Here is a 22,926-nt window from a genome sequence, read left to right on the forward strand (position 1 = left end):
TTATCACTAGGAGATGCTTTATGCACGCCAGGGCTTAAGATAGACACAGAAGATACATACATCTAGTCTTCAATGTCTTGAGCTTGGAAAGGCTCATTAATGAATCCTCTTATAGGATTGTAGCTTAGGTTAGGTAAGTCACAAATTAAGGAAAATAGTTCACCTGGAAAGTGAATGAAAAATCACATTAATTAATTATTAACTGCATCATATTTAAAGGTGTTTTTTTTTTTGTCAAGTCAAATGACTGCCAGACTGATTGGAAATTTAGATTCCCATTTTTTTTATATAACATTAATATGGAGGTGGGGAGTTGATTAATATGAAAAATCAGTGGGCATAATAGGATTTCATTATTTTCTCATCTCCTAATTCTTGCCTGAAAAAAATAAAAAACAAATAACCCAATAGGTTTTCATTTCTCTTTCTTGGTCAGTTTCCAGCATTGGAAGGAAGTGTTAGGAATTGGTATTCATGAGTGGGGAATCAAGTTCTCTCCCTCCTGCTAATTCTTTTCTGAAAATGTGTTTTTTCAAGTTCTTGTTATCATGGGATAATATCAGGTTCTACCCTTCATGAACAAATAGTAACTTTGTTAATTGTTTAATACTGTTACTAACAACTGTCTACCTGAATCTTAAGTACGTCATCAGTTTTGACTATCATCCCAAAGGTGCTTTTTCAAAAGGCAACTGAACTTCCTTTGTTTTTGCTTGAAGACGTTTCACTTCTCATCAGTTCTTCAGTTTTTTGGATAAGAAGTATAAAGTCTTCAAGCAAAAACAAAGAAAGTTCACTTGCCTTTTGAAAAAGCACTTTTGGTACAACTATGACTTGGATGACAGAATCTCCAAAGACATTTTGACTATCATCTAAAGATTAAACTTTCAGAACATTCTGTTTTGCATGTATTGACATGCATGGTTATTGGCAGAGGAATAATAGCCAAAGGTAAGCTGAGAAACTAAATACAAATGGTGCAAGGAACAGGTTATCTGATTTAACAAACCCTGAAGTCAAAGGTTGAATTTGGGTTTGTTTACTGAGGATTAGATTCCAAGCCTATGTTAGGCAGAAAAATGCTTGGTTCAGATATGGTCTTCTAGGATTCTTTTCCTTATCAAAACAGAGAGATATATGACATCTAAAGTATGTAGCATATCAGTTAGGAAGGTTGGTTATTGCTGTTTACCAGCCATTTGCAAAATTGGTTTGCACAAGTCTTATTTCATGATCAAGACCTTCATTTCTGTAAATGGCATTAGAAAACTCAGTAGGGCAAGGAAAAGCTGTATTGAAAAAAAAGTGTCCTTATGGTATTCTTTAAAAATATGTACATTATGAACCGAAGTGAACTTACTAAAATTAGTTACAACAAGCAAAGACACAGGTTAAATATTCCATTATTTCCTAGACATCTGAACTGAAAGAGGGCAAAAGCTGTACTGCTCCTGGTGCTTCTTACAAATATAAATCAACAACACATTTTTTCGGATTCCGCCAAGAAATATTTTTTCTACATAGGAAAATGAATTAATATTACATCTAAAATAAAGCTATGCCTTGGACGGTAAAATGGGCAGCATACACATTTAATAAATAAATAAAATCTCGAAGCTTTTTGCAAAAAGTATTGTAATTAAGTATGCAGCTACTATAATTAGCTGGTTTGGAGATACTCAAGTCAAGACTTTGTACGCTTCATATGTCAGTGTAAGAGTAGCCTGAGCAAATTTAGGTATGTAACAGCCTCATGGTTGCATAAGAAGGATAAGGCTTCTTAAGATTTTCTAACTGAGTTATACATATCAGCAAAAAACACACATTTGAAATTTGTGAACTTTTCCTGAACAGACTCTTCTTTGGGCATTCTAAGTACCATGGAACAACTAAAAGCAACTTGTACTATGGGGAAAGACAGTATTGTGTTGATCAACTGCATGCTTTGCAAACAAATAGTCCCTAGTTTATTCTCTGGCATTTGAAAATTGGCATTGGGACAGTATCTTTTTGGAACCACAAAAAGTTGTTTCTAATCAGTGAAGACAATACAGTAAACTAAAAGATACCAAGCTGGAATAAATCAGTTTTTCTCTCTTTTGTAGAACAGAGTTTTTCTCTGTTCTTAACTAATCAAGGATGGACTCTGAAAATATTTTCCAAGGCCAGCCCAATTAGCCTAGATCACTTCCATTTTACTAATAAAAACATGAGGAAATTTACTAGCTGTTCTGATTGATGGAGACTTGTTGAAATAAGGATGCCTGCAAAATCACTGTCAAGTTAAACATATTACTCCCTAGCCCTTGACAATTTTGGACACATATCATTTCCAGTAAACTAGCTCACTCAGCTGAACACTAAACAGATCAGTCAGATAAAACTTAGCGCTGTCCCTAAAATATTGACTTTCTATCCTAATCACCATCCTGGTTGGATCCATTTCTAAAAGCATATTAGGAGGCTGGCTGGTATCCTAAAGAAGGTGTGAAAGGCCTGTGAATGTGTTGCCACCTTCATCCGTTTTGATTCACTTCTGGACTTGTAACAAAACTCGATTAAGGCAACCAGCATGGCTAGTCCAAGACCGCCGATGAGGATGTAGAAAACCCCGGCCACATTGCTGAGACTCAGAGCACTTGTTTTGTCCTACAAGAGAAAGGAGAAGGGAGAAGGGGTGGGGAGGAAGGAACAAAGTTGTACTTTATCTTGACAAACACAAAAGGAATGCTTAACCTGATAACACTGGGGAGTCACCACTTTTAAAACACATAAGACATCTCAATTTTCTTTGTTTTTTACTAGTAGCCTGACCCCACCAAACACACAAAGTTGATTAAAGGTTTCAGTGCGTTTGCAACCTTTGGAAATGATTAAGTCTAAGACATCTGAAATTATCACTCTTAACTGCTTGATCACCTTTTGCCAAGATATTGTTCCCCAACCATGCTGAACTGTGAACATTCAGACGATCTGGAGATGACAAGAATTGCACTCCCATATATCTAATGGGCACTAAGATTGGAGGAAACTAACATATGTTGCTTCAATTATTGATAAAAAGATAGCTACTTTGAGCTAATATTTACTAGTTTCCACTTTCCCTCTCCTAAAATAATTCTCTCTCTTGGAAATGCCTCTTCTTCTCCTCTTTGACTATTTCCCCCGCAATTTCTGTTGCTAAGCAACAAATCAAAATTGCTTGTTTTAATCCTAACACGTTCCTTGTCTTTTGTCCAATATTCTATTGCTGTGATACTAAGAGGTTCTGCCTTCTTGTTTTAATAGAGAAATGACTCTGCATGTTTTAATAGAGAAATGATTTTGCATGCCTCTGCTTTTAATAGAGAAATGATTTTGCATGTATGTTATGATGCATTTTAAAACTCAATGTTTTACTGATAATGGCAATTATTAATCACCAATTAAACACTTTTATTAGAAGCCTACTTTAAACATCTTTTCTCTCCATAATAACTTCATAAGTGGGTTCTCTTTTTGTTATTATATGAATAAAGAGATTATTTTATATTTATATATATATATATATATATATATATATATGTATGATGTATGTATATATATATATATATATATATATATATATATATATATATATATATTATAAATATATTATTTATATATATTTATATATATTTATATATATATTTATATATATATATTTATATTTATATATATATTTATATATTTATATATATATATATTCTGGTAAAAAGTGACTTGGTTATGCCTTTATATATAATGTTTATATTATCATGGTTCTTTCTAGAGATGTTCATGTATAACCAACTTTCATCAGAACTTTATAATTTTGAGATAAAAGTAAGGAACTCCAGTACAAAACAAGCTCACAATAGATATTATTGCATGTTAATTGCTTTTCAGATAATAAGAATCTTCAGAACAGCAAATTTCCAGCAAGGAAACTGGGTGAGTTTCCTTGAATCCTTAGCAAAAGAAGTTTTAAATGCAAATTTCAGGACTTAAAAAAACATCGAGTAAGCCAAAAAAGAGTGATTGGAAAGTTGATTTTGGAAACTTACAAATGGACTAAGGGTGCAATGATTTTGAAATAAGATACAGAAATTTTCCAGTGAAAAAATGCTGCTATTTTAAATGTTATAGAATAGGATTTTCTCTTTTTTCTGTTTTAGTGGGTATTAGTTTTTACAGTTTGTTAAAAACTTTAATAAAATAATTTTAAAATAAACCTACTTTGAAGGATTAGATTAGCATTCATTTTATATTTACATTAAACATGCACACACAGATGCACATAGACAAGGAGGAAATGTGAAGAATGAATGAGACTTTCAAGATTAGTTGTGTCTACATTTCATTCAAATCTCAAGAATTTTTTTAGGTTTTTAAACTCTGAGTGGTAGTAGTTTAGTTGAATAGAAGTGTTGTAACCTTTAAACGGAATTATGTGGTGTCAGTGAGACATTATCACAAAATGTTGATATGTGTTGTATTTAAATAGACTAATAGACTAAGTCAATCTTAATTTAAACCGCAGAAAGATTCAGGCTTGAACAAATCTCATTTTTAGAGAGTATGTGACTATTAATCCCCAATCTCATAACCATACTCCACAAGACCAGGGAAGGGGGGGATAATATGTGAAGTAGGATTTCCAAGGCTGGCTGAAGCTTGCCTGGAGAAAGATACTGAGTCAGATGCAAAGAGATAATGTCACAATGTAGATTTATATTGGAAAAGTACTTCTGATGCTTCCTGTAGCTTTTCGGTTCTCATATTTTCTCTGATAGAAGGATGTAATTTCTAATTGCAATGAGATTCTTTGGAGAGTGATGATTGTCTTGCTATCACTGGTCTTTCCTGGTTGGAAATTGGCACCAGGTCACAAGCACACATTGCAGAGGCAAGGAAGTAATTCCTGCCTGCTGTGGCTTGCTTTATCTTCCTGACTCTACAAGGCCTTACTTGCTGTTCCAATCCCAACCCAATTTAATAGCATTAATAACAACAGTGAAGAAGGAAAGGCACCAATCCCACACAATAATGCCCAAGAGAATCAAAACCCTGTTGCAGAGCAGCAGAACTCTGCCATTTGTGCTTTGTGAACAGATGCCTTCCCAAGGAACCTGCCCATCAGGCAGCCAGCTTATTAGTGGGAGTGTAAATGTCACAGCTTGTCTCCTGCAGAGGGAGAGTGACATCGGAGGGGAGAGGAAGACTGGCAGGTAAAAAGTAAGCAGCCAGCCCAGGCTTTGAGAAATACACCAGCATCGTTGCCATGGCGACTGGGCCTTGCTTGCTTCTCTTCAATCAGGGGCAGCTTATCCATCATCTTGTTCTTGGGTCTTATGACAAATAGTCCTTCAGGCTCAAGTTTGCTGGGTCTCCTTTCACCTTTTGCATCCGTGAAAACCAGACTGAAAAATTTAACATTACTCTTTGATATAGACATAGATATTGAATGCTTGTGGCCAATGCCCTGGATCCACCCTAACCAGTGTGCTATGGAAAGCTGTTGTTTTAAAGTACTTTTACTTGAGATTCAACAACTGTTTATCCCTTCATGTTCCAAGGGATTTCTTCTGGATCAATGTTTGAGAAAGCCGTTTCTCAAAAGTGCCCATTTCTACAGTATGCGTGGAAGTAACCACATTACACTGATAAAACAAGAGATGTAATAAAACTTCTAAATGCCTTCCTAGAAGAGGGGTACATCATTGGAATATTTATATCTGTGTGGGACATATCAGTATAGTAATCACATTTAATGTGAAAAAATATACACAAGACAGATATGACGTAACTAAGGTATGAATAACTATGAGGATGGACTCTCAAGCTCCACCAGATAATTCTGGATAAAAACTCTCCTGGCCATAGCTGCTAACATCTCTTCAAGGACTTCTAAACTGCAAACCAATTCTATCTTATGGATTGTAACCTCATTCAGAACTCAAAACTCTTGGTACTAGAAAAAAAAATCAGAAACACCCAGCCATTCTGTCTTGTCAGTACTGAGTTTAAGCCTGTTTCCACCCATCCAGACGTCAACATCCTGGGACAAGAATTTAACAGTATTCGTTGAGAGGTCAGTGTACAGATACCTGTTCATAAGTGGCTTTATGGCCATAAGTGGCTTCATGTAGATCTTAAACAGAAGGGATGAGAGTATCAAGTCATGTGGGACCTCACAAGTCAGGGGCCTGCCTTGACCTCTCTTCCCCATCTCCTAAAACAGAATTTAAGATGCTTTAAAACAGAAGAGTTTATAGCCATAGATTTGGCAAGAGTAAGCTCTTGATGCTCAGTTGAGGAGAATCCTTTAGAGAGCCAGTTGATTCCCTCTGGCCATGCCGTACTAGCAATGTGGGCAAAAAGTCTACTTCTGTGAAATGCTGAACGATAGTGTCAAGCACTGTACAGTACACTACTTGTTATATTAGTGCGAGACTGAACTGACAAACAATAGAAGTAATAAATTATTTATTAAAGCTAGGAACAAATAGACTTTTGAAATTCTCTATGCTATTTATGTGCCGAGAAATTGGATGGATAATTTCTTTCATGTTCTCTAAAAGAAAGATTTGTTCGCCAATTTCTCAAAGGCAGAATTCCTCTTTAGTAGGAACAGTACCATGACTACTGCAAAACAAACTGACGATCTAAGGAAAGGCTTTTGTTGGGGTTTAATTGTAACACAGGAAGATGGGGAAGCTGCAGATGAAAGATGAGACATTCACAAACATGCAGACAGACACATATATTTTGGTTGCATTATCACTTATAATATTAGAATATGCATTTTATAATGTTTTTTTTTAAATCTCTTTTCCTTTGCAATAGTTTCTAAAGCATTTTCTCTTTGATCAAATGACATGGCAACTCTTAGGGGGGAAAATATGTACCTGACAGTATTTATATATTATGAAGCTAATGCATGTGTATAGGTATTTCAGTTCTAGAAGGCACCTGACTGGGTTTTGTACACAGTCATAGATTTTAAAACAGATGCAGGCAGAAAGGCAATGAATTACTTTATTTAACCGGGCAAACAATAGGAAAGGAAAGGGAATTGTATTCTATTCAAGCTTTGGCAATGGGTTGTGAGAAGGTGGAAGTAGACTAAAAGAAGTCAGTTGGGAAAAAAAGTGGGAATACTCTTTGTATGTAGACATTTAATGATCTGCCTGGAATTAATCTCATCATCTGGAGGAAAACAGTTAACAAAGAAGTTGGCAAGAGATGGAGCAAGACAGAATGAGAAGCACAAAATTGGTGTCTGTCTACATCAAAGCTCTTTCACTGAAGGTTTCTTTCATTGTTTGGTTGCAGCTTGACCCAGTTTGTGGCACTAGGGATTAGCTGAATGTCAGAAAAAATGACAAGGAAAACTTATAGCTCTTAATGCAACTTAATATTCATATCCTTGTAATTAGAATATTGAACTCTTGTAGTCTTTAATATTTTAATAAGTTGCCTATTTCAGTATTAATATTTGTTTATGGATGGTTAAACTTTGCCTTCATTATATTTTTTGTTGAATATCTGTTGACTAGTCATGGGGTAGGGGAGGGAGGGAGGCATCTACTACTCAAATCATGGAGTAGAATTTAGAAAAATACACATTGCTTAAAGTTGCAAAACCCAATCTAGGTCAGTCGTCGGGACCAGAGCTTTTGGACTCATACTGAAGCCCCTTAGGGAAATTATCTCTATGGGAATATATGCTTGGGTTATTCTATACATCATACTTATGTAGTGCCTTCCTATTGGTTGATTGATGTGTTGATGGCTGGTAATTGGCTGTTGTTGTTTTTTTTGTGCTACCAAGTCCTCAGTTTCTAAGTACTGATCCAGATTGCATCTTGCAACATTATCTTGGGACATGTATATTTGCCTTCATTTATTGTTTAAAATTTACTTTCTTTTGGAGGTGCCATTACAAGAACTATGTTTCCAACCATTATTATTTTCTGCATTATCTTTCCATTTTCAATTTTATTTCATAGTGACTTTCCTGTTTATTTCTATGGTTAACTATTGGTGGAATAAAAATAAAAAACAGAAGCAGTTTCTGAAGTAGCTGGAAAGTGCATTCCATGCATGGTGGGTGAGCCATGTATCATGTTAAGTTTTAAAAAGAGCAATAATAGTATATTTTCATTCACTTCAAGAAATTAAAAATATGGATGGGGTAAACTGGATGTTCACTGGTATTACCACTGCTAATCATGTGTGTTTATTAAGATAATTTTATAGTTATTTAGAAATTAGTCTTGTACCCATTTGAAGTTGAATAAACTACTGAACAGAGGTGGTAGATTATTATATCACAAAAGAAACACTGTAGATTATTTTTAGAACTGATCTGATCCTGACTTAGTTCTTCAAAAAATAACTAATTTTTTGATATCTCCTGCCTTTCTGATGAGTAGCTTACTGCTCTTCAAATTACTTTAAAAGACAGAAATACACTCTATTGCTTTCCTTTAACTCATTCGTTTTCCTAAATTGTGGGTTCTATCTACAACACTATATTACTTTCATTCATCACTATCCAAATCCAAAGAAATATTTATACTCATTGTCACAGAGCTCTGTGCATCCAAGATCTTTGTAGTGTTTTAAAAATTAGATTCTCCAAACCAAGACCCTTCTGAATGTAGGCAAAATAGAAAAATATAAGAATTCATTTGGCACTTTCATTAATGAGAGTTGGAATTATTCAGTCATTCCTAGCTAGAACAAGAAAAAAAATTGTTTTGGTTTCTTCTTCTTGTGCCATGTCCATCACTGAACGTTGGCAATCATGTTGGATGAAAAGTAATGGATGGCATGGTTTCCATTCATTTCACTTTCCTAAATCCTGGTGATGTCCTCTTTGGAGGATCACACATTTCAATCTTATAAAAATCTATGAGAGTTTGGTTTTTTTTTTTTGATCTATAGATGTAAATGTTCAGATTGCTAATCCGTTTTCTTTTTAAAAAATATCCTTTGCCTCATCCATTCCCTTTTTAAATTAAACATTTGAAGAGGACATATTAAAATATAAGAAAAAGAATCAGGAAATGAATATATAATGAAAACTGATATTTAAAAACAATTTATTTAAGTTAGATGATTTCCTGCATTAGATTATTTTAATCTTTCCATTAATGGTCTTTTCCTATGATAAATTTAAAAGTACCATAGATCCCTCTTTCCTTTTTGTTGTTTTGTAATTCTTTACTTGTGGGTAGGAGGGATAGGGGGATATTGTGTAGCATATTAGCTTTTACTTGCAATTGTTTGTAAATTTTTCTTTAGTTTTTCTATTATTACTCTGGATTTGTACTAATTTTCATCATTTTATGGAGAAGCAATGTAGAAACATTAAAATAAATAACTGGAAACTAGGCAGAACCATATTATTGCTACATTTATATCTATTTGGCTTTGAACCAGCTTTGACTCCTGGCAACTCTCATGAACAAGTATATGATTTTTTTTTGGTAATGTTTTGGGGAAATGACTTACCACTGCCTTCTTCCTAAGACCGAGAGAGAGAGAAATGGGTCCAAAGTCACCCAGTTCACTAAACATAGGACTAGAACTCAGAGTTCCCCAGTTTCGGGTCCTGAGCTTTTAATACTTCACCAAGTTCTAATATAATTTGTAAGATTAGCGTGTGTAACAGCCACTAAATGATTTCTACATGGATGTCACATTATTTTGAATGAAAATTCCACTCTGGAAATCATTTTTCCTTCAAAGTATTGTAAATGATGTCATATTTGCTACTCTCTTTTCAGTGCTATTAAGATCACAATTCCCTTTATGCTCCCTTTGGAGTGTCATTTTTTTTTTGTGTTCCATTACTTTGCCCACTATGTGTACATATTATATTGATACGACCCTCTACATGAAGAGTATGTGTCCCTTGCTAGGGGGACAGTCTGTCTGCTATGAGATTCCAAACTCTGGTACTATTATGGCCAAGGGGGATTTGGCAATACACTTTTGTTTTCAATGGGTAGGCATGACCTCTTCAGGGATAACTGACCTTACTTCCGGAGTCTTTGCTTCCACACTCCCCTTTATCGTACCACCATTTGCTTTTCAGCTTGTCTAAGACGCCTTGCTCACTGAGTTTCAAAACCGCTAGGTTTACAGGACCTCTTCAAACCAGGGGGGGAAATAACATAAATAACATTACCAATGTTATTTTATGTTATTCAGCACATACAGTTCATTCACAGCATTCATTATACAAGTTATACATTGACAAAGTGATACAATTGAATACTCCATCTGGCCGCCCCGCCCTCCTCCAGCATCCCAGCCAGCCCCACCACTCCCAGCACATTCTCACCCTTCTTTTCTCCAGCATAGCAAGATGAGTATTACTATATCACTTTGAGTAACCAGCAACCTCAGCCATCTGCCAAGAGATACTTGCAAGTGGCCTTGCTAATGCTGATCATTGCAGACCATTAACATCTGCAGGGCAATCAGCCAAAGCAGCGCCCTGCACAGTATCTCAGTCTCCTATCCATGATCATGCTTAAGAGATCCAAAGAAACTTTAAGCGTGGGAAGTGGGGAAAGGAGGGATGTATTTCTAGGAAAGCTTTAGTGCTATGAGCAGCAGTGGTTGCAATCCCTTCTTCTAGAAGAAGAGCTGCCACAATGGCCATGCAGGCGCATCTAGTCCCATGGACTCCTTTCCCATGTCACCATTAATCAGGAGCACCTATCCTCACCGAGGAAGAGAGAGATATCCAAGAAGGTTTGTTCTCCCCAAGTGATTGAATGCAAAGGCAATGTGGTTGCTGGTTACTATCCATGCGGTTTATACCCACTAGATTTTCTTACTGAGGCTGACCTTGGAGTCACCTCCCCCGCTGCCGCACTCGCCCTTGTCGTACCACCATTTGTTTTTCAATTTGTCCAAAAGCCCCTGCTCGTTCAGTTTTAACACTGCCAGGTTTACTGGGTTTCTTTAAAATGAATAGATAACACTCGATGAGTAACAGGCGGAGAACACTCGGAAAGTCATGTGACAACAAGGGATCGGTGAACCAGCACCCTTCAATCTGATCCAATATTCTCCCCCAGTAAGACTGTGTCCCTTATAATTAAAATAACAGCGGGGATGGCGAGTGATGTGACATTCCCTGTGAGTGGGAGAAATGCTACAGAGAACAGAATCACAAAGGAGATTTGTTTTCTTTTTTTGCTTTAAGCAACAAATGCTCACTCGGGATGTCATCTTCTACAGCTGCTCTAGCGGTGAAATAAAATTTGATCCCAATTGGCATAGGGTTGGCTTCTGAAAGAATGAAGTGCAGGAACAGTGGAAGAATCATTTGCCCAGCTGCAGTTGTAAACTCAATAATTTGGCTATTTGCAGGGGGGAAAATCGATGTAATAATTTAGAATGCGGTGGGGAGGGAGTCTGGCTCGCCTATTCCTCCTGAGTGATCCTCATGTCACAAAAGACATATAAAAACAATGATCAATAATAATTTCTGTTTAAGGAACAAAAAGAAAAAAATCAGTTTAAGAAGTGTAACATCCAAATCAGTACAGAATTGAGAGAACACTTCAGACATTTCACAACATACAAACACAGAAAAAAGGAGATCCTCTTCTGATTAAATTCTTAGGATTCCATTGAAGTCAATGGGCTAGATTTTATTTACTACACTGGTTACATGAGAACGAAATTGAATCAGTTAGCCCTTCTCCATATAGAGGTGTGACAGCATCAACAATATTGTGGTTTCAGCCAATTGGGTGCTATATGCTTCAGTATCAGGTTAGAAAAAAAGGAAGTTTGGGATAAGTCACTTGTTTACAAGTCTCTCTTCACCCAAGTTTTGCTGTCATAATTTTATGCCATGCTGTTTGTAAGTTATTATGTAGGCTTGCATTTTCAGTATCCGTTTCTTCTGCTATCTGTACCATATTATACAGAGATTTTATGTTTGCTTTGAAAACTATTGATATTTGAAGTCAGCATTAGTATTAAAACTACCCTACATAAAAATCTGATTAAATGTTTAGGACCTTTGTTAAGTGGAGTAGATATTGCAGGTAGTTCAAAATTTCTATGATATAGATGACATAAGATTTGATTTAGACCAAGATGATGACTGATACACACAGGTCATATACAACCCAAAGTATTTGGAACAAGCAGCTCTCTCTTTAAACTCATAGAACACTTCCCAGGGTCTGAAAGTCCAAGACTTTTTGCAGAAAAAAAAGATTTCTGCCATCTTTTTCTCTGAAATGTGTTAGTTTTTCTTAATCTTTGACAAGGAATGTTTTATTCATTTAAATGTTTTGTGATAATTGGCATAAAGATTAATGGGACTCCAGGGGAGCTATGTTTATAGTTTACTGGTTTAAAAGGAAAACCAGTTCTGGAACAGATTTTCTGCTTCTCTCTCCCTTAAGGTTAAAATACCCTTTTACCTTAGTGTGATTCACCAATATTGCCCATTCTGCATTGTTTCAAATTTAATATAGAATTAATAGGAAAAATTAAGGTGAAGGTGTGGCATATCCATTGAGAAGCTGAAGAGAGTACAGCCGTTAGCTGCTGTGTACTGAAGGAGCAAGAAAAACTACTGTACGTGTATTAATATGTTTTAATCAGTCATGTAAGGCTTCTTACATGTGTACACTTGGGCTACCAATCTTGCATTTATATAAAAGTGCATGTGGCACACTCAGGTGTGGTCCTCAAATATTGCCTGTTAAGGTGTATTTTGGCAGCTACTCTGAAATTAGATCAACAGACGCCCTCCTAAAAAAACAGCTATGTAAATCAGCCATTCCAAAACTGCTTTGTGTCCAAATGTGTTAAAATAAAAATTAACAGCCAGCAAGTGGTTCACATTACTATTTCAATGCTACTGGACAACCCAATATAAATATGGCATTATTCTCTATGGTTTTGGACCACTAATACTGCAAATATGCTGAATGTTTCTTGATATAATTTCAATTCCAGCTGTTCCCTCCCAATCAAATCAAATGACTATATAATCTCCACTGAGTCAGCTATTAATAGTATCTAGAAATGTAGTATTAACATTATATAAAGGTTATATTTTGTGGGAACCTTTTAGATTTTCATTTGGCTAAAATAAAAATGAAGGAAGTGATATTTTTCTAATACAAAATGATTCGGGCCAAGTCTCATCTAAACATTCAACAGTTAGTTTCCAAATATCATTAAAATTAAAAATCTTGGTGAGTATAGTTCTTAGATCTATGCTTTAAAACATCCTAATAATTCCTAGATGGCATACAGATATAGATACAGATACATCTAATGATCTAATGGCCATCTGGATTTTTTCAGCCCTGATCTGGGAATCCTTCTGTAGCATTAGGAAGAAATCTTACTGAAGAATGAGCAACTGGAAGCTGAAGAACTTACTTCTAAATAAGCAGGTATCAAATTATCCATAAATTTCATGCATGTAGCTTAATCTGTCCTTAATCTAGAACTGTAGCTTGTGAGACATAAAACTTGGGAATCAGTAGAGTGCTTCAGCAATAGGTGCTTCCCAGGATAGTTTGGGAAAATGGCATTAACCAAACAATCTGAACACAGTTAAAGAAGTTGCAATGATGGAAGTAATCAGGGAAGATTTTAATATGCAGCCACTCTCTGATAGTTTTCTAGGATGTTATGGATCAGTTTCCATAGAATTAGTTACATTATTTCAGCCTCTTCCCATAATAGATATGCCCATTGTTTTCATACTGAATGAAGACAACGGAGTCATATATTGAATTGTATGATTTCTCACAGTTCCAATTAAGTCTTCAGATGTTAACTCATCAACTTAATTAAATAATAATTTGCACTTAAACATTATACTATGATGGAACATTACAGTATTTAATATAAACTAGTTAGAAATGTGAGAAAGACCTGAAATCAATAATCACTAATTCTTCCCAAATGATCCATCATATCTGGGGAATCATTTGTAAAATAGGTACCTTCACATATAACATTATGATCTGATTGACTTCATTGGTTAAATTTATACTGACTTAGAAGGAACACTCAGTCAGTCACAAAATAAGATGCAATTGGGTATTCCCAGATAGTGGAATAGATGCTAGAAGTTGTCTGAAGAGCATATAGCATTAGATAAACAGTTAAAAGGACCACAAATAACGAACATAATGAGACAGAAACTGAGGTCATATGTATAAAAAAGCACCATTAGATCCAATGGAAAAGCAAAATGTTCCCTCCTGGTTGCTTCTATTGAACTGGAAAGTAAATCAAGAACAAATATGTCTAACTTATTCTTCTGTCCCACTCTATTGACATATCACAAGAACATTTTGAAAAAGAAGATGAAATCAACAGTAGCATTTGTTTTTCTCTCTCTCTTTCTCTCTCTCTCTCTGTGGTTGGGTATACTATGTGTATTTGCATCTTTAAAGAAAAAAAGAAATTATTTTAATATACATTTAGGATTTACATTGAAAATGAACATTGGAAATCACATCTGGCTATGCTGTTCTTTGTCCAATCTCCATGTTGTCCTTTGTTCAATCATGTCTACACCTTGGTTTTTTTCCCTGGGAGTTCTTGTCTTTCCCCCACTGAATATCTTGGTTGTAGTGAGAAAATCCAAACATATTTGTTACTTTATTATATTTTGTGAATAATAGCATGGGATATGTATTCTTTGCATACCTAAAGTGATGGTCAATCCCTACAATCTTACCTTCTACCTAATCCCATTTACAGACCTTTTCTCTGCATAGCTATTTTTCTTTTCTGTTTTTGTTGGCAGGATTGTTGTAATCTTTTCTTTTGCTGAACCAGTTTCATTTTGTGTACTATGATTGTGGATGCTACATTCTGTCTACAATTTTATGGACTACACAGCATCTTTTTTGCAACATTTGCATACAGTATATGTAACTTCTATCAGTGGCTAATGGAGATAATTGTCCTTTCATCCATTTGTTGTCTATCTAGCAGGAAAACACTTAGCTTTTCCATTTAGTTGTCCTATATAGATTTGTATTTCTTTGCTCAGACATGCACATACCTAAATATTTTTACTACTAGAATCTCTTTAACCAAAGAAGAGATATAATAAATATTACACAATTGGCATGCACACCAGAAAACAATCACATTATTTCAAAATAATGCCCCATTAAGCAGTAGCCAGGTTCTCACAAATTTCTTTTGTTTTTACACTTTGGGCCAATTTAGCAAAGAAACAAATATAGGAGTGAGGCTACAACGTTCAGGAATCCTGGAAGACCTATCACCATTTCCCAGTTCATAATTACTTTTCCATTTTCCTTCTTCCCCCTGTTTTATTAGCTATAGTGTGTTAATGTAAATTAGCAGTATGTTTATGGATGCATCAACTGCTGGGGATGAAGGGAAAAAAGCAACACATTCAATCTACCTACCTCAGCGGTGAACCTTTTGGCGTTGCAATGCCATAGCCTTTGGAATCCAAGTTACCTCCCACTTTCATGGTGTCACATGGTTTTCTCTGTTCAATGTACTCATTCATGGTGGACTCTAGCAGGTAGGCATACTTTCCTTTGGATCGCCTCACACGCTTCATCCCCTCTTCTGTTGTCGGCACGAAAACAGAGGGCTCAGCTGACTTCATGTACGTCCACATCTTCTCAAAAACCGCTATTTTAGATCTCTGTCCAGAATAGCATAAATCCACTGCTCTTAGCATGCGTTAATACACAGAGCAGAGATTCATACACCAAGGAAGACACAAATTTGTTGGGCTGTGTGTGCCTACATGGTGCACAGCTAAAGAAAGGATATTACTCAGATTAGGGGCTGGTTTATAGAGGTGAACAGAGAAATGGATGGATTGTATGAACTGGTGCCATTCATTGGCACATTTTATGGGATAAAAATTACCTCAAGCAGAAGGGAGATAGAAGAAAAAATAATTTAAAACTTAAAAGCTTTTGTGAAAGCCAAATTCTTGGAATTATGTTGGAAGTGGTAGCACATTTGCTAAATTCTAATCCTAAAAAGGAAATGTAATTTAGTGGCAAAGTGGAAAGCATGTAAACAAGGTGTTTCAATTTGAATTCCTCAAATCTCTGGTGTTTAAAGGATATTGGGACAGGAAAGCCTCCTGGGAAACAATTGCCACTTGGAATAGACAACACTGAAATAGTCTGACTCCATATTAGTCAAACTCATCAAACTGAGAATAAAAGCAACAGAACTGTACTGCAGTCCACAAACTTGAGCAGGAAGACTGAAGAAAACATTAGAGAGAAGTGAGAGACAGAAGACACTAGACCACAGAAAAGAAGTGTACTTTTTGTGGCTTGGTATATGTAAGCCACTGTTGAATAACTTAAATATATTTGCATATTGTAAATGGTGCCATTAAATTACAGAGCTAACTAAGTATTTATTATTCTCTAAACCTGAGCTACAAGTCACAGGGTAATTACTTTTGATGCTGCTAAGTGTAATTACTCAGTAATCTGTGGAAGCGTATAATTACTCCATGTTTCAAGGGTATTTATGGTATCTGGCAGATGGGGTATATTTCCTGGGCTAGCATGAGTCTTGCGTTTTTGTACATGAAAATCAGAACTAATTTCTCTTACCCGAAAGAATTCTTTAGTAGAACCAGCATCCAAAGTCCCATAAGCAATCTCTGTTTGCTTGGCCAAGTCTTCTGCGCTCTCTATGGGAGACACCATCCTCTCTACTGTTAAAAATGCAGCTAAATTGGCTGTGTAAGATGAAATGATGATCAAAGTAAAAAACCACCAAACTCCACCAACTATGCGTCCAGACAGGGATCTACCGAAAAAGAAAATGTAACAAAAGGTACAATGAGAAAAGAAAAAAAAGAAGGGTAATATGTAGAATCTGTTTCCACAGAAGCACTAATGGAATAATTATTGTATTAGATTGTTATTATATTTTGTATTTTAATCCTGCTTTAAGAAGGGAATGACGGCCATTTATAGTCCTTTCAGATTGCAACCTATAAAACTCAGGAAATGAATGAATTCTTGGTAAACAGCATTCACAATTAGCTCTTGGCCTAAATGAGGATGAAAAATTAGCTAGACCTACATTAACATCTGCCAGTTAGATTCACTAATAACTTAATCTCTATACATCACTATTATCAATTACCTACCAGGACACCACTAATATAGCATGGAAGAAATACATTGATGGAAGAAAAAAATGAGGGTTTTTTAAAAGACTAACTGGCATCTATTGCCACCATCCTCAATTTGCTACTGCAGATAGATCATAAAATGTAGAAAATCGTCATACAAAAAATGAAACAATGGAAGAACAGAATGGGGTTTTTGTTATCACAATACAATAAAAGGAAGACCATTTGCACTGACCAGCATGAAAGTCTTGCCTCTGTGTTGCAGAAGAAATGAGATACGTAATATCACATATATATGCTTATGGACATTAATTTAATAAATAAAATTTAGTTAGCACATTGATACTATTTTTGTCCAGTGCAATAGATATGGTTAATATAAGTAAAATTAGGCAGAACAGGAATTGAAGTATTGAAATTCTTTGTAAAACCGAAGTGAGACTATATTATGTACATGTGTGGCAAGAAAAAAAATCTCTATAGGCCTTCAGCTCAGCCCATTTCAAAATTAGTAACAAGACAACTTTATAGTGTAAAAAGAAGAATGTTCTTTTTAAAAAAATAAGAAACAAAATAGTGGCATTTAAACTTTCTTGCTTTCTAATGGAAAGCTCACAGAGTAAAGAAAATAGCTGCCTACAGTACTATAGGTTTGTTGTGAAGAAACCTATATATGTTAACATTTGGGAAAGGTCTTATTCTAGCTGCTTTATCTGGCAGAAAATACTCATAGAAAGGGATGGTGTGAACCCAGCCATTATGTTGGTTTGTTTAAAAAGCCCAACAAATCAAAATAATTTCATCCATAGATCCTTCTCTGTTTTTTCCCATTGCATGCTTTAGCTTTATTGGACTACCAAACATATAATTATTTGTAAAAGTGATCCATCAGTATTCATTCATCTATTTGTTCTGCTTCGGGGGACGAGCGGTCTGCCACCTCCAAGTGGTGTCCCCTGGATGCGCGAAGATCAACGCTAACCGTAACTGAGAGCAGACCCTCCGACGACAGGCCCACGCGACAGGCCGGCTGGGTACTCAAATGCCGCATCAACATGGTGGAAACGTCCACTACAAAACACACGTCCAATGCTACCGCGTTGGGCGACTGCGTCCGGGTCCGATGCGCACGGAGACTACCCGATCCGTGTGAAAAACGCAAGCGGGGAACAGAGGACTGCCAGATGCTCAAGGTGGCCACCTGGGCGTGGATTCGCTGACTGGGCGCTCGACCGAGATCGTCAGGGCCATGCGGGACAGGAAGCTGGACATCTGCTGCCTCCAGGAAACTCGCTGGAAGGGCAACAAGGCTACGACTATAGACGGCTACAAGATCATATACACCAGCTGTAAGGAAAACCGCGGCGGTGTAGCTGTGGTTGTCAGTCCAAGCTGGCAAAGTTCCGTCGCAGAAGTTAAGCGCCTCACAGAGCGACTGATGATAATCGTCGTAGCAACCGAGAGGCAGCGCCTACACATCTTGTCCGCCTCGCCCCTCAGACCGGATGTCACGAGGAGGAGAAGGATACCTTCTGGGAACTGCTCGACAGCCAACTCAGGCAGATCCCCACGAAGACGACATCATCATCTCGGGCGACCTGAATGGTCATGTAGGGCGGGACAAAAGCGGACACCAGTGCCACGGTGGGCACGGCACAGGCGATACGAATGAGAATGGCCAGAGGATCCTGGACTTTGCCGACTCCCATGATATGACCATCACGAATACCTGCTTCATTAGGCGAGAATCTCAACTCCTCACCTACCATAGCAGAAACGGGAGCCACCACACACAGATCGACTACATCATCGCACGACGAAGAGCCGCTAAAAACGTGCTCAACGCCAAGGTGTACCCGTGCGAATCGAGCAGTCAGCACAGGCCGCTGATGGCGAAGATCAGGATCAGCAAGCCCAAGACCAGGATTGACAAAGGAATGCAGACCAGCCACGAATCAAGTGGTGGAACCAGAAGAAGATGGCGGGACCCCTCATCAAACCGGAGCAGTTCCTGCAGATGGTCGACGGGCCACAGGAAGCGTGGTCCATGCTGAAGAGCACTGTTCACACTGCCGGCTGCCAACAGCTTGGTTGCACCAAGCCAGGACGGAGACGCATCGAACGAGATACATGGCTCTGGACACCGGAAGTACAAGATGCCGTACACCTGAAGAAACGGCTCTACAAGGCCTTTCTTCAGGACAAGACCAGCAAGAAGCTCTGCGAATACAAGGCCCAGTCTCAGGCATTTATGCCAGCGAGGTCGCCGCGCCATCAAGGCCATGAAAACGGTAAGGCAACAGGACCAGGCGACATCCCTGCCGACTTCTGGAAAAAGGCACTACCGGGCTCGGCATTGTGGCTGTGCGAGCTGTTCAACAACATCGCCTCCACGGGAAAAGTGCCACACGACTGGTACCGCAGCACCACTGTTCCGATCTGGAAGGGAAAGGGCAGCCCAGCGGACTGCTCCAACTACAGACCGGTCAGGTTACTGTCACACACTATGAAGATCTTTGAACGCGCCTTGATAAGCGCATTCGGGACATCGTCGACATCAGCGTCAACCAGGCTGGATTCATCAAGAACTGCGGCACCACCGACGCCATCTTCGGTGTGCGGATGCTGATGGAGGCTCACAGAGAGAAGAAAATCCCGCTCCACACCGCCTTCCTAGACTTGGAAAAGGCCTTCGACCGAGTCCCGCACGATCTCATCTGGTACGCACTGCGAGATCACGGCGTGCCTGAGCTGCTCGTACAATGGGTCCAACTCCTATACAGATGTCACAAAAGCCGTGTAAAAGCGGCAGCTGGGATATCAGAGGAGTTTAATATTACCGTCGGCGTACACCAGGGCTCTGCTCTCTCACCACTGCTGTTCATTCTGGTGATGGACACAATTACACACGACCTGTACACGCCCGCCCCATGGACGCTGCTACGCCGATGATGTGTTCCTGGCCAACCTGTGCAAGGCTGAACTCGAGCACCGAGTCCAACAGTGGCACGACCGCCTCGAGCAGTTCGGGCTCCGCTGAACCTAAAGAAGTCCGAATACCTGACCACTGACAATGAAATGACAGGCTCCATCCACGTGAACGGGCAGGAGCTACCGCGCGCCTCCACCTTCAAGTACCTGGGAACTACTCTTGGGGAAGAAGGCCTACTACAAACTGAGGTGGCAGCCAGGATCAATGCAGCGTGGGGCAAATGGAAGTCCGTCACGGGCGTCCTCTGTGACAAGAAGATGCCGATGCGCCTGAAGGCGAAAATCTATAACTCTGTGGTGCGCCCCGTGGCCATATACGGCGCAGAGTGCTGGCCGACGACCAAAGAAGCGAAAGCAGACTCCAGATAATGGAGATGCGAATGCTCCGATGGTCGGTAGGCCTCACCCTACTCGATCGCGTCAGGAGCGAAGAAGTGCGTAGACGGTTCAACGTCGTGCCCATCCCCACGGTCATGAGGCAGTCCCGGCTCACGATGGTTCGGCCACGTGAGCGCGCCAAGGAAGAATCCATCATCAAATCTGTAATGAAGATGACTGTCGGAGGAGCGAGACGCGTGGTAGACCTAAACAACGCTGGATGGACACGATCAAGGCCGATCTAGAGATCGCGAAGGCAGACCCGACACACGTGGCAGACAGAGAGGCGTGGAAGCAGTACTCAAGGACATTAGCGGACCTCGCCCGAGCGCGAGACAAACGCTGAAGAAAAAGAAGAAGAAGAAGAAGAAGATTTGTTCTGCTTCAGTTTATTTAAAAGAATTCCTGCAACTACTTCTAAAATAGTTGGAAAATGAATTTCTAGTGATGTGTAGTCTCATTTATGGTATCTTTTGAAAAGCTAAAATCCTATTAAATTCAGTAAAAGGTACTTCATGAAGAATGCTACATTATAGTCGTCATGATACACTCTAACCAGTATTGTGAATTGCAAGCCTATTTTTTCAAAATTTTCTTTGGAAGATAAAAGGATGCAATTCAAATAGCATCTATATTTCTAAAATGTGAAATTTACATGTCTCAGGGTGTTGAGCTACTTTGGGAGAGTTTTACTCATTACAGCATTGAATATTGTTTATATTACCTTGCTTTAAATTCCATCCAGAATTGGCCTCTGGAAGAGATATGCATTTGATGTACCTATATTTCTAGTGGCATTCATAAATAAATCTACAAGTTTTAGGAGCCGTTATAGTACTTAAACATGGTATAAAAATGCCCTGGAAATATATATATTTCCATATCCCTATAAGAGTACCTTAATCTCCTTTCCGGTACATGAATGAGAAAGGCTTAAGACATTTTTAGATGTATTGGTATTTGCCTCCCCCACCCCGAAGCTGTCAGTGTCTAATGACATCTATGAGGTAAATAAAATTGGTTATGCTTTGTTATCCATAACTTAGGAATAGAGTCCAGTGACAGAAGGGACTGGGAAAGGTCACGATAGGGATCAGCAATAAGGAGAGAAAATTTCATGCTAGTATAATTTATGTCAATAAAGAGAAAGGGAAAGATTCTTAGCTTGGTCTGAAAGGGGGAAATTAAATCCATCTTTTTTACTGCAAGTATAAATACCATCATCTTTGAATTTCTAGAAAAATATACAAGATTCAGAAAAAATAACTCTTTAACAAATGTCTGACATTTTCAGATAATATTCCTAGATGAGTCTAAAATGGGGTCTGATACTTTGTAATTCAAATGTTTGTGGTTGTCTAGGCCTTATCTTTTCTTTCTGTAAAAACCATGTTATTGAGGCACAATATGATTCATTTGTTAACTGCAAAGTTGTTATTGTTAACCTGCAGTTTTAACCCCCTAAAAGATTATCATTGGGAAAAAAAAAAGAAAGAAATATTAATGAAATAGATGAGGAAGGTACAAATGAAGATTATCATTATCTGGTCCCCTTAAAAATTAAATTAACAAGGCAGGGGAATTCTTCAATGTGAAGTCTGAGAGAATATAACAGCAAGGTAGCTATTTTCTATTCTTCAGATTTGTGAAAGAAGTGAAAATAGAATAATGTAGCATCAGGGTGAAACTCCAACTGGTAAACCCACTCTTGTTACAATATTGTGTCTTTCTACCTTACCAACTGTGCAAATTATATGTTGCCTTTGTAATTTTTAAATGGCTGGCATTTTGTGCCCAGAGTTGAGGCTCTTAGGACTTTTTTTAGTATTTAATCTTCTATACTTTCCCAGCCTGCAAGGATAATTCAATTGCCAAAAATAAACAATACCTCAAATCACTCTTTCAGGAAGGGTTTTTTCAATTCAGTTCTGTAATTTAATGGAGGTCAAGTTATAAAGTTAGGGCAACTCCAACGTCAGAAGAGAACAGTTCCAGTCCTCTGTGGCCTGCCCTGCATAATAACCCCTTGCTAAGGCAAAACAGAGAACCTCTTTTCATTGTCATCCAAGAAAAATAGTCTGGTTTTTTGGTAATATTTCAACATATCATCAAATAGACCCTAAAGTATCAAAATATTCTGAATCTGGCTATTTGCTCATTGTCCTTCCCCAAGGCAATGGATTTCTCCAAAAGAAAATAGAGGAAATCCTTAACTTATGACTATTCATTTAAAGTTATGATGTTGCTTATAAAGTAACTTATGACCCATTCTCACGTTTGCAGTTACTTGTGGTATTCCCATATGGTCACATGATTAAAATTTGGGAGCTTGGCAATTTGCATGTATTTACAAGAGTTGCAGCATCCAGGGGTCATGT

General features: G+C 37.9%; 1 protein-coding gene across 3 annotated transcripts in view; it reads right to left on the reverse strand.

Moving 5' to 3' along the window:
* The window catches only part of GRIA1 (glutamate ionotropic receptor AMPA type subunit 1), a 248,195-nt gene that overhangs the window by 5,014 nt on the left and 220,255 nt on the right, over nt 1–22,926 (reverse strand). For 2 of the 3 annotated variants that reach the window (XM_087924247.1, XM_026696642.2), the window contains exons 12-15: nt 16,650–16,848; nt 15,462–15,709; nt 10,049–10,163; nt 2,515–2,649 (exon numbers count right to left, since the gene is read on the reverse strand). In XM_087924247.1, the coding sequence (XP_087780373.1) occupies nt 2,515–2,649; nt 10,049–10,163; nt 15,462–15,709; nt 16,650–16,848 (697 nt within the window). Of the gene's footprint in view, nt 1–2,514; nt 2,650–10,048; nt 10,164–10,869; nt 10,985–15,461; nt 15,710–16,649; nt 16,849–22,926 lie in introns of all 3 variants that reach the window. The other variant, XM_026696640.2, reaches the window with a different exon arrangement.

This window comes from Pseudonaja textilis, chromosome 2 (genome assembly GCF_049901715.1).
Source record: "Pseudonaja textilis isolate UNSWEBS1 chromosome 2, rPseTex1.2, whole genome shotgun sequence".
NCBI classification, from domain to species: Eukaryota; Metazoa; Chordata; class Lepidosauria; order Squamata; family Elapidae; genus Pseudonaja; species Pseudonaja textilis.